The 12,489-nt window shown below is 43.7% G+C and overlaps 1 protein-coding gene across 1 annotated transcript; it reads right to left on the bottom strand.

Moving 5' to 3' along the window:
- Positions 1 to 3,628: 3,628 nt before the first annotated feature.
- SHISA3 (shisa family member 3) lies at positions 3,629 to 11,730 on the bottom strand. Its single transcript, XM_088131178.1, has 2 exons — positions 11,445 to 11,730; positions 3,629 to 8,486 (listed from the first exon to the last, which is right to left on the bottom strand). Exons 1-2 carry the CDS (start codon positions 11,728 to 11,730, stop codon positions 8,098 to 8,100), a joined length of 675 nt encoding a protein of 224 aa, XP_087987304.1. The 3' UTR covers positions 3,629 to 8,097.
- Positions 11,731 to 12,489: the final 759 nt, after the last annotated feature.

Here is a 12,489-nt window from a genome sequence, read left to right as displayed (position 1 = left end):
TTCTGATGTTTATCTGTGTCTTAAATATATAATGATGTCTTAGAAATTTATTTCAGTGATGTAGCCAACGAATCTGTAATATCATATGACTAATATATTCCAATGCATCATGAAAGCTTGTAAGACTATGAGACATATATCCATTTTCTAAGCAAAATGTTTCTATTAAACTTTTAAAGGTAGTTGGTTAGCACAATTCAGATCATTAGAGAAAGAAACTAGGTGATAAACACATTTCGTGTTGCTAAATTGGCCATTAATAATTTCCTTTGCACCTTTTTTTCTGTCAGTCTGAGGAAGGTGCTCATCAAAAACAATAACATATTAGAGAGAGGATATGCAGAATAATTCAACCTAAGTCTCGGCTGTTACATGAGAAACTAAAGGGTTCGTTTGTTCCAGTGTGAGACACGACGGAAATGCCATCCCATCAATTAATTTAATTAAATCAATTAAGTAAAAGCAGCCATGGAAGAATGTAAGTTTTTTTTTTTTTTTTTAATGCTGAGTCCCCATAGAGGAACAACCATTTGTTTAACTATACCTGGACAGTTACATGCGGCAGACACGCGCGTAATCCAATTTTTATAGAATCAGACGGAAAAATCACTTTTAGAAGATATCGCAAAACCCCTGAAAAATAAATGACACTATGAATTCAATCAAATTGAGCTCATATTTTCCCAAAGACATGTTTATATACATATTCAGATCCCATGAAAACAATACATCGTTTTTCTGCCCCACCCACCCAAAGAACTTCTGTTAATATATGTTGGGCTATTGAAGACACATGAACTAAATGACAATGTAATTTTTCATCCAGAATTATACTACGTTAGAATAACAGGTAACAATAAATACACATTCGTTTTATCTGACAAGTTTAATGCTACTCAAGGAATGAGTAACTTAAATGATATAAAATTGCGTATGCCCCTGTTCAGCATTTTGCTTCGATTCTATTTAGGGGACTGCATTATTAGGCCACACGCTTTGGAATCGGCAAGTAAAATGTTATCTCCTGCCATATGCCTATTTCATTTGAGGTTTCAATCCAACAGTTATTCCTATGCATGTTTAATCCTATATGCAGTTATTCAAGAAATGAATTCGATAAGAATTACTTCTTGGTAAGCATTTTTAGAATTACAGCTTAAATAAAATCAGTGCTATTAGAAGGATCTGTTCACTGTATTTTTTTTCTTTTTAATGTCAGAAATTTCTGCTACAGACCATCGCTTCTGCATGTAGCTCTTTCACTGCTCTTGCAATGAGCAATTTAAAGGTCTGGTCTTGTTCTAAAATGTGTTGTTCTGTTTTTCCAATTGAGACAAGATTTTGTAGCCAGTCTAGTTTGCTTATAGACAAATATAAAACTCTTTTGGAATAGCAACACTGTCAAAACATCTTGAATATCTCTATATAGTGGAAGTTAAGAACTGTTTATATTCACTCCACATGCTGGAGGGGTTATTTTTGAGAACATTGCTTTTGCATTAATATGATGCATTAATTTTTACTTCTAAAATTGAAAAAACAATCAGGCCAATATTGAATTATTTTTGCAAAATATAATGGCTGCCAAAATTCAAAGCTCCAAAGCAAATTAAATTCTGGATATCACTAAAAGAGGTAAGCTGACAAATGAATTACATCAAAGAAATGGTTAATCTTACTGTGATATTCCCATTCCAGCATTAAAAAATATATAACAACAACACCAAGTAACATCAAATTTGTTAGTTTATATGCCACCCATTCCTGAAGGCCCTGGGCAGCTAAAAGCCAAAAACATCACAGAGCAAAAAATGCCATGAGAAATGATACATTTTAGGGAATGAGATTCTCCCTAAGATTCAGGTGGCTCCCACCCAGATGCCATTCCAGAAAGCCATAAGACCTAGCTGTTCTCCTTGGAGTGGATGTGTTGTATGTTCATATGTTTTGATATTAGTGGTCTGGATTTGCCATTTTATTTCCTTTACTGTATCTTTTTCTTTTAATTGTATTGTTTTTTATACCATGAGCTGCCCAGAGATGGACTGGAGTCAGGTGGCCCCAAAGCCAATTTAAACAAATCAATATACCACCCATGAAATAAACCACAGTATCAAAACTGTTTGAAAAAAGAAAATGTACAGAAACATGAACCTGCCAAATTAAACTTGTCAATTACTGCACGCCCCCCTCCTGCACTTGATGGAACAACCAGTTCTTAACTGTTCTCCTAAAGCCCAGAAGGGAAGGAGCAGGCTGGACCTCCATGGGGAGGGAATTCCAAGTATGGAAGTGGCAATCCAATATGCCCTCTTTGTCAAATGGCATCCTCATATAGACAGAGAGTTGACCCTATTCAACCTGATCTAGTAAATAGATTAATATAGAAGGTGGTTCTTCAGATAAATAGGTTCAGAGCCTTAAAGATGACTTTGAATGATATCCCAGAGGCAACTGGCAACCGATGCAGCCTCCAAAGTAGGGGAATCACCCAAGTAAACCAGGATGCCTCCACCACTGCCCAGGCCACTGCATTTTGAACCAGATGTAGTTCCCAAATGCGGTCCAAACTCAGCTCCACGTAACACGCATTACATTAATCCAACAGGGAGGTGCCCAAGGCATGAGTGGTGGTGACCAGAGTCTCCCAGTCCAGGAATGGCTGCAAATGGCATACAAGTTACAAAAAAAACCCTGGCCATGGCTGTCACCTGCTGGTTGAGCAGGACCAAGTGAGTCCAGGAGGACCCTCAAATTGTGAACCATCCCTGAATGGTGGAATGGAGGTCCATTCTGAGTTAAAGATGGTATTTCTTTAGAATCGTATAGTCCCCTATCCAAATCCACTCCCTCTTGGAGGGGTTCAATCGTTGCCTCTCCACCCTGCCAACTTCCAGGCACTAGGTCAGCATTTCCATTGCATCACCTGAGGTTAAGATGTATAGCTAGGTATTCCCGATATATCAACGATACTGGACCACATGTTGATGGATGATCTTCCAGAGTGGTTTCATGTAAACATTAAAAAAGAAGTAGCGAAGGAAAAAACCCTGGGGCACTCCCCAAGCAGTGGCCTTTGGGCAGATCTCTCCTGCCCTACCACTGCCAACTAGAACCGACCCCTGAAGAAGGATAACCACCGCTAAACAATATTCATTAAATTCATTAAATAATTTGCTGCTTGGTTTTGATTTGATGGCTTATACATTGATGTTGATGGCTTATACATTAATCCAGCTAATTGCAGCTTATTCCACGAATCAAGATTAATTTATTATTTATTTGTCAGACTCGTTCCACAGCTGAGGTTGGACTTCAGCCTGGGTCTCTCCAGTGTTAGACCAAAACCTTGAAGATTACCCTTCATAGCTCAGTACAATGTGTGAACTCAGCCATTTGGTTAGTAAATCATGATTTATGGAATGGTCTGCATCTTCCATCGGCTCAAAAGCTGGACCAGGCTTTGTATGGTACACAAAAGGTTGCATTGCCAAACTAGGGGATCTAGGAATTATGGCTTATTGTGATGCTGTGTGGACAACTGATTTATTCAACAAACCAGGGCCTGGTGTATGAGTGTATAGGTTGGAAGGAATAAATACCAAACACCCTCCATGCATTTCAAGTAATACTTTCATTGCTGGATTTAAGTGTCCAAATACATTTGTTATATCGGAAGATACATGGTGTTTCATTTTTTCCCCTCACTATGTTTTTAATATAGAAATAAAACCAAGAAATTACTGCTTTAGTTTTGTCATCTTAACTCATGAACTTTAATCCTAGACATTTATTAAGAAGCCTCATTAAAAACAAGACACTAGATATAGAATTGCAATCTAATGAGAAGGAAAGACAGGAACATTTGTTTTAAGGGAGTTTGCTTCTATGTTAATACTTAAAAGTCAGCTATAGATACTGTTTAAACTTTATTTCTGCATTGATGAGATTAATCTTTTAATGTAATATAAGCAGCGGTATGAACTCAGCAGCTTGACACAAAACTTTATAACATAAGAAACATACAAAATTGTAGAAATTATATTTTTGTTAATTTAAACTGTAAACATCAAATAAGCATAATATTATTTTACCTATGGAATGATTTATTGGAAGAAAACTGAGTACCACTAAAAACGTTTAATATTATTGTTACATGTTAAATTACAACTCTTAAACATTATTCTGTGTAGTGCTAATTTTAGAAATAAAAATGTAATCCCATTTGCCCCATTTCTGTATCCAAGGTCTACAACAACATACAAATAAATACATTACTGAGATCATTTGTAAGGCTGATAATGCTTTAGCATTTTAATTTTACACTAGCCCTCAATTAAATCATTTTAGATAAATTGAGATGACGTTCAATCTCAACTATGACAAACCATGTTCACAGTTCTATTTTAAACCTGATTAGTAAAATATGTTTCGCAATGAATTGCAATTCTAGTTGTATTATTGCCACCACATGCAAAGCTCATAGCCACCTTTAGGGCAATAAATATAGGAAATGGTGGCCTTTTTCTAACTTTGCATATTTAGACATTAAATGACCTAAAACAAAACATCTTATTAATTTTGGAGTACCCTTCCTTGACCCAAGCTCCAGAAAAAAATGTTATTCTCTGCTGCCAGTCCTCCAGTTTAATTAATAAAAACCCAACGTAACATTTTGCCCACAATGGTAATTAGACTAAAGGCTTACAGACTGAAAAACTTGTCACATTTTTTACAATAATACTATTTCTGTTCCATCCAAGCTCTAGCCAGATTCACTGATGTGAATAAAAATATGTTGCAACCAAGGTACCCACCAGGCTAAATCATCCTTAAAACATTTCATCATATGCTCCATCTTCATCTGGGACTTTTCTGGAGGAAAACTGACTTAATTATACACCCTCTATCTGATTCTGTTACTCTAACTATTTGGGTCTCTTGCTTAAATCATGATGATCAGTACTAGGTAGGTGATAACCCCCCAGCCCTATTAAAAATAGTCTGAAAATACATCAGCTTTAGCAATATCAGCAGTACTTGGAAATGCATCCCATAATTCACCAGAGTCCAGAATTTAAGGTTTTTACTAACTATAGTTAAAGCTAGTTCTCTTGATTGTTTGGCTGAAATTGCTATTTCTTTCTTTTTAATATCTCATCCTACTTTCAAAATACCCTTCCAACACACCAGACTTAGGTGGTCAATTTCTTCCCAGGCAGAGACTCCTTATCAAATCATAGCTGATCCTGTTGAGAACCTCACTTTTTAGCTGACAAGAAGGCTAATTTAGATCTACTGATGGCCAGTCATTCACTGAATTGAACCAAGGCAGGATGGAAGTCTCTCTGACAATGTACCAACTGGGATCGTAGGTTGAGACAAGTCTCCACGTCTAAAACCATTGTCACCCTATCACAATTGGTTCCAAAAATACGGGAACCCTTAATTTTTAGTGACCTCATGAATCCTAGCATTTAGACTGGCTTTCTTTGGAGATCACTGTCCCTGTAAGAAATCATTTTTAAATTGAGAACCTTTCTTGGCAGGATGCAAGAGACGCATATAATCAATCACATTAAATTGTCTTTGCTGTGACAGATGTGACTTTCTCGTCAATATCGCCAGGCCCTATCCCATTTGACACAGAGTCCAGAAGCCTAGGCAATGCCACTCCACTTTTATTAATATGCACACCTTGCGACTGCCAAACTGGCCCTAAAAAAAGGCCAGGGAAAGATAGTGTCCCCTCACAGGAAATCTAGATTATGGGGAAGGGTACCTACTTAATTGTGGTCCCAGGATACAAGGCACGGATTCTTCCCCTCAGCCCAAATGTATCTAAAGGACAGGGCAAACGGCGGTCCAGCTATAGTCTTGCTAAAATGGAATTTAGTATGTACAGCACAAGCATCAGGTCCAAGGAGGGACTTTCAGCTTTGGTCCTGGAAACAAAAAGCTGACACAGCTGGTCCTTCATGAGAGTGAATACAGGTGGTCCCCAGGTTAAGAACGCCCGGGTTACAGACGACCCGTAGTTAAGAACGGACCCTATTGCAGCAAATTTCAAGGGAAATACACGATTCAAGTTAAATGCACAATGGTTTGAGCATTACACAATACTACTTATACAATAATATTGCTCCAGGTTACATACAAATTCGACTTAAGGACAGACCTTGGGAACGGAACTCCTTCTTAAATTGGGGACTACCTATATTCACATTCCCCCTCTTAATTCAAGGTATTACCTACTGGAACTTACTTTTAATTTAGGTACACTTGCTTGAGCCAAGTAATCCTTATGCAGTCTTGATACTACCTGGAAATTGTAATGCCGGTGTGTGGAGCAGTGACAATTTTGACAGCTTTGGGAACTGATCTCTTTCTACTCCCCTACAAGACTGCACAGCATTTTAGGTAGGACTGCAAAAAGGTAATTTAGAGCGTACAAAGGACCTCTCTGCAACTCAGCTAAGTCTTTTCCAGGCTAGATAGCTGCAGAAGGTATCCATGTGATCCCAGGAGAAGATACAACTGCTTTAAAGAGCTGTAGATAAATGCTATGTTTGAACTCCTGTGCACTCCAATGTACTTTCTAGCAACTGAACTCAATGCATTCTGAAATTCTACTATCTATATTCCTGACGCAGCAAGCTTTAGGGTTCAGCTATTAGGCTGCAGTTCTATCAAACTTCCCTGGGAACAAGCTTCACTGAACTCAATGGGATTTATTCCTAAGTAGCTATGTTTAGACTCTTTATCTTAATATTAAATATCTTAATCATTATTATTAATCACTCTCATTTTATAACTTGCTTGCTTTAGTGTCAGAATAATACACTAACTACTTATAAAATTCTTCTCTTTATAATAAGTGATTAAACTTCTGGTAAAAATAATATACTGCACTTTAAAAATATTATTAAAGTTAATTGGGGGGGGAAATGGGCAAGGATTAACCCATAGGTATCCCACTTCCAGGAGGAAGATAAGCATGATTTTAAGTTCCCACTGAAATGATCAATAATGCTAACCATCTAAATCAGGAATGGGAATCCTTTCAGTACCCAACTAAGTGAAAGCAACTTGGCTGATCTCAAAAAGCTAAGCGGGATCAGTCCTGGTTAGCATTTGGATGGAAACCGCCAGAAAATTTCAGGGCTGCAGAGGAGACTGTGAAGTCAAAATACATCTCAAAAAAGGCACTGGCATGTCCATATTATTGCCAAGAAACTTACACAGATGCACCCATGAAGCCACTAGGAGATGAGTTCGACTTGGAGACCTAGCATTGTAAAGGAAAAGTCCATAATGCATGTTGGGCCATCACGCACAATAGGCGGAGACTGTTGTACACACTGGCAGGAGGAACCTCTTCTGTAGTTCCCTGGGTTTTCCCCTTTGTTTATAACTACATGAAGCCTATTTTTGAATGGAAAGTGTTGAGAAGCAAATTGCCATTGCAAAATAGCAGGAAAAAAATATCACTGATTTTTGACAATTGGAAGTGGGCCATGAAGGACACAAAAAAGAAGTCCAGGACGTGATCATCCCTGACAACTCTCCATCACGGTTACTCAAATTGCAATCTTAGTCATGTCTACTCAGAAGTAAGTTCCAATGTGTTCAATGCGGCTTACTTCCAGGTAAGCTGGTATAGGAATGCTGCCTTCATTATAGATTTATCTATCTTACGTAGTTACGTGTACAGGAGCAGTGCTCCCATCAGAAGCATAGCTGAAGGCTTTGGACACCCAACATAAAATCACAGTAGTCAGATGAGCAATTTTGAAAGCAATATTGCTGCCGCTCTGAAATGAGCATTCAGCTATGAATGAAACAGAGATATTTGAAACTAAAACAGTCCCCGCCCACCCAAAAATGTGGACTTTGAAAAGAGCAACTCACCATTCACATAGTTTTCAATCCCAAAACCAGACAAAACATCAGTGAAACCCACACAGTGCAGGTGGTTAGTTGTGCTTCTTTGTAAACACATCATCATCCTCAAACAACAGAACCTCTTCGACTCTGCCTTAAATCTGGAACCCAGTTCCCACTTAGAGACAGCTCCGGGTCAAAGGGGATGCGTTGTTATGGTGTGGCTGACACCAAAAATCCAGATGACTGAGAGAGGTTGAGGGAATGGCCCATTGGTAAGCAACCTGCTGTGTATGGTGGCGGTGAAGTCAGCTCCAGGCTTCCAGGTTCGGGCTTGACAAGGGAGAAGTGGCAGAGGTAGTCAGCCGGACAGCTGGAGCTGCTCGCTGGACTGGATTGCCTTGAGGGAACCCGTAAACTCGATGAGCTCAGGATCATGGGTAAAGTCTCCATCTGGTAGCTCCGTAGAGAGAACCTTATCGGCGGCTGCAGGGTTGGCTTAGGCCTCAGGCAGGTACAACAATAAACAGCAATGAAGGAGCCCACGAAAATGAAAGCAATGAAGATGGATCCAACGATGAGAAACGGTACATAGATAGGTTCTGAGCAAAAGGAAACAGATGATCAGAGGAAAAGGTCACCCTTGGGTTGATGGAGAAGCAAATTATTAAAGGTATTCTTCTATGTTCTTCCTAGTGCCCCTCCAAGATCATATCGTAACAACCACTCTTAAAAACATAGCAAATCAACATGTGACTTGTATTTTTTAAAGTAAAAAATAATATGGGTAATTGAAAAAGACCTCCTTGCGCAAAGTTTGACTCTTTGGGACACACAGACACACCCATGTAGTTTTCCTAGGAACAACACAAAATCAGCAGCTTCTTCTAAGATGCTTTTGTTGGCTTGTTTACCTCACAGTCCAGCCAACATCTTTGGGATCTCCTCATCTTCCATTCACATCTATCCAGCTTATCTTTCCCAGGATTAGCCAAGGTTGACTAGATCTGTCAGCATATAAATTCTCCTTAAACTGGAACACTCTATGCTACTTCTCATCTTGGTCCTTTTTGTTTCTAATTTAACCTCAGCATCCGACATGAGATAAACTTTGCTGGACAGCAGCTTCTAGAAGACACATGTTGATATCAATTGTTGGCTAAAAACTTCTTACTGGTTAAATCCACCTTAAATCCCATTTTTTCCAGGCTGACATGATACTGCTTGCTCTCCACCATCTTTGCAATCTCATGTTTTTTACATAATCTGGGAAGAACTTTTCACCCAAATCACCTTTTTGAAATTGTACCCCATGGCAGACCACAGCTCCTGTGCTGGACCACTGGGTAAGCCGCAGCATCCTTTTCTTTTTTCCTCCATTTTTTTTTAAATTAACACTGAGCTTGACAAAGATTTCTATGAAAAGGTAAAGTTAGGTAAAGTTAGGTTGGAAGGAAGGAAGGAAGGAAGGAAGGAAGGAAGGAAGGAAGGAAGGAAGGAAGGAAGGAAGGAAGGAAGGAAGGAAGGAAGGAAGGAAGGAAGGAACTTTGTGTTGGTCTCTTTAGGATTCTTTACTTGGATGAACCGACATTTGGTTGTCGATATTTGTTTTTTATTGTATAGCATAAGAATGTCTATCCCAACACTAGAATTATTCACTGTCTTGATATTACACCACCAATTAAAACAAGGATAATAGAGACAAGACTGTAATCTTGAACCACTCTGAATGTTAGGATTTATTGTTAAACAACAGATGATTCAGGCTGTAGTCTTGCAAATTCAGAGTTGGCACAGGTGGGCAAGCTATATAACTGGATACTTGATGGGTATACAGACTCCATTACGTAGGGCAGAAATATCCAGAAGGCAAAATTCTACAGTCTGACCCATCACACCAATGAGCTTCCATTCATTTGCTCTGAATTGAAAATGGGAGTTTTCAAATCCTGATTTGGTGCCACTTGTTCTAGATAAAAACAGTGAAAGTGGTTTTATCTTGAGGCACCCCCCTCCGAACATCATAAGCACTACAGATACTATAAATCTATAACCATGATAAATATTTTGAAATAAAAATGAAACAGAAAGTTGCAAGCTAACTATGGTGTGAAACGCACTTCGCATTAATAAATTGTGCTAACTTGCACAATCATTCAAGGATTAAGTTTCACTGAAGTAAAAAAGTGGATCCTAGGTATATTTACAAACCTTTTGAAGTTGTTTTTTTTTTTAAGGTGAAAGGTTTGCAGACAAGAGGATGATTTCTGAATCTGATCGTTTACATCTGGTTGGGAGCACCCTGTCTTTTTAAAATAACCAGGTACAAAATTCAGAAAGAGTTTTCATACATAAAAGTTTCATTATGCGTATTTGTCACCTAATCCCCCCCCCCCCAATTCTCTAGGGATTAATACTGAAGCATCAGGAAAACCATCTTCTCTTTTTATAGCCATACACTTTAATATATTTAGGCAAATTTTGGAGATGTGTCCTCTCCCAAAAAAGGGCAGCAAAGTTGGGGAGTCAGAGACAGCAGAAAAGTTCTTTGGGGAGTTTCATAACTTCATCTAAGCAGCTGTTGGGGCAGACGAGTCAAAAAGCAGCTTCGACGACCCTCTTTCCCTTCAAGCACCTGCATCAGGGGCAATTTCCCCCCTCTAAAAAGGAAGCAGCAGTGAATGGACCCTTCCGCGGGGGCTTCGGGTCTCGCCCCCGGGGCCCCTTTCTCGGTTAAGGGGAAGCAGGACATCCTCCCGTAACAAAAGGGCGCTCTGCGTTTTGTACTTCCAGGACGACCCGCCGCGCCTTCTCCCTCGTACGAGGCCCGCCGGCGTGGAGGTCCCGCGGCGACCCGCGGCATCTGCTCGCCGGCAAGAGCGCGCGGGGAGCCGCGGCGGCTCCGTGACTGAATCCGCAGCTGCCGCTCGCGCGAAAGGGACGCGCTCCCGCCTTCGTCGGAGGTCCCTTCGCGGCGCAGCGACGGGCGGAGACGCGCTTCTCTCCGCTGCAGCCCTCCCGGGCAGGCTGACTCCGAGGCGCAGCCCGCTGCGTCCAGCGGCGCTCCCCGCCCGACCGCCGCCCGGGACCGGCCCCCTCGGGAGCTCCAAGCGGGCCCTTTAAAGGGGCCCGACGGGGCGCTCCCGCCTGGGTTCGAGCCACGCGACTCCCAGAAGAAGGCTTTCGCGGGCGGCGGGAGAGGGCGGCCGGCTTGGGTTGGAAAGCGGCTATGGGGCGCTCCCGGGGCAGCGGCCGCAGCGGAAACGGGCGGGGCGTTTCCGAGCCGGGTTCGGTCGACTCCCCCAGAGGGGCTCCGGCCGTCGAGCAACGCCCCGGTCCTCGCGGAGCGCGGGCGGGAGCCTCCCAGGACAGGTCCTCGGGGAGCGACGCTCCGCGCGCGCGTTCTGCCCGCGACCGCCCGGCGCCCTGCAGGGCTTGCGCCCGAGGCGACCTCCCTCCGAGCGCCACGGCGAGACCCGGCCGGCATCCCCGCCCTCCGCGCAGAAACGCGCAGGAGCTCCGCGCGCGCGCCCCCGCCCCGCCCCGGCCCCGGCACTCACGGGCGCTCCCCGCGGGCAGCGGCGGCTCGCGGTCGTCGGCGCAGCCGCCCTGCTCCAAGCGCGCCTCGGCGGCGGCGCAGCAGTAGCGCAGCGCGCACGAGCCGCAGCAGAGGGTGGCGTCGGGCGTGTCGAAGCGCTCCGGGCACAGGAAGCCCCCGTGCGAGCGGCCCTGCGCGTCCCGCCAGCCGTGGCAGTACTCGCCGGCCGGCCGCTGCTGCGCCCCGGCGCCCCAGCGCCCCGCCAGGCAGCAGCCCAGCAGCAGGCAGCGCAGCCACCCGGCGCCCATGGCGTCTGCCCGGGACTCTCGCCCCCGGCCGCGCCCGGAGCCCCGTCCTCCCTCCTGCCTGGGAGGCCCGGGCGGGGGCGCGGCCGCGGCCCCCCGGGAAGCCGAGGGGGATGCTCCGCCGAAGCCCCCGTCCTGCGCCGCCTCCCGGAGCTGAGGACGTGGCCGGCGGCAGCCCCGCCTGCCCGCTCTGGGCGACCCCTCTTCGAAGGGGCGGCGGCGGCATCTCCGTCGGGGCCCCATCAGTCCGGCAGGAGTTTTCCGGAGGGGGGGTGATTTGAGGCGTGGAGGGTTGCCAGGCGCTGCCCTGAAAGACAGGGGAAATGTAGGGTCTGTGGGCAGAGGGTGGGAGGCCAAAAGATGGGCAAAAACCCATCCTTGTCTTGAGCAGATGTCTGGGACGGTTAGAAGCCACCTGCTTCCAGGGTGAAGGGAGACCTCCAATGCGTAAGCCTTCAGCCCCCCAAACTGGCGATGCCAGCAGGAGGAGGACGGAGTCAAAGTAAAGTTGAAGATGCCCTCAAGTCCAGTTGAACAGGACAATTAACCTCTTCCAGGAGGAGAGAATCTGTGTAGCTCAGCGTTGAACTGTGCAGTCCTTGGTGCCCTCTCAGCTTGGTCGTTTACTTGCAGACGTTTCATGACCCAACTAGGTAACATCATCAGTGGGTAAGGAAACGTCTGCAAGCAAACAACCAAGCTCAGAGACCATCAAGAACCCCTGCAGTTATCTTGGCCCCATACAGAAGGGGTTGGTGGTGC

This window comes from Python bivittatus, unplaced genomic scaffold (assembly GCF_059951505.1).
Source record: "Python bivittatus isolate LINGU-HERP-01145 unplaced genomic scaffold, Pbiv_v1 ctg000970_np1212, whole genome shotgun sequence".
NCBI classification, from domain to species: Eukaryota; Metazoa; Chordata; class Lepidosauria; order Squamata; family Pythonidae; genus Python; species Python bivittatus.
The sequence above is the reverse complement of the archived record's forward strand: the minus strand, read 5'-3'. Positions and strand labels throughout refer to the sequence as shown.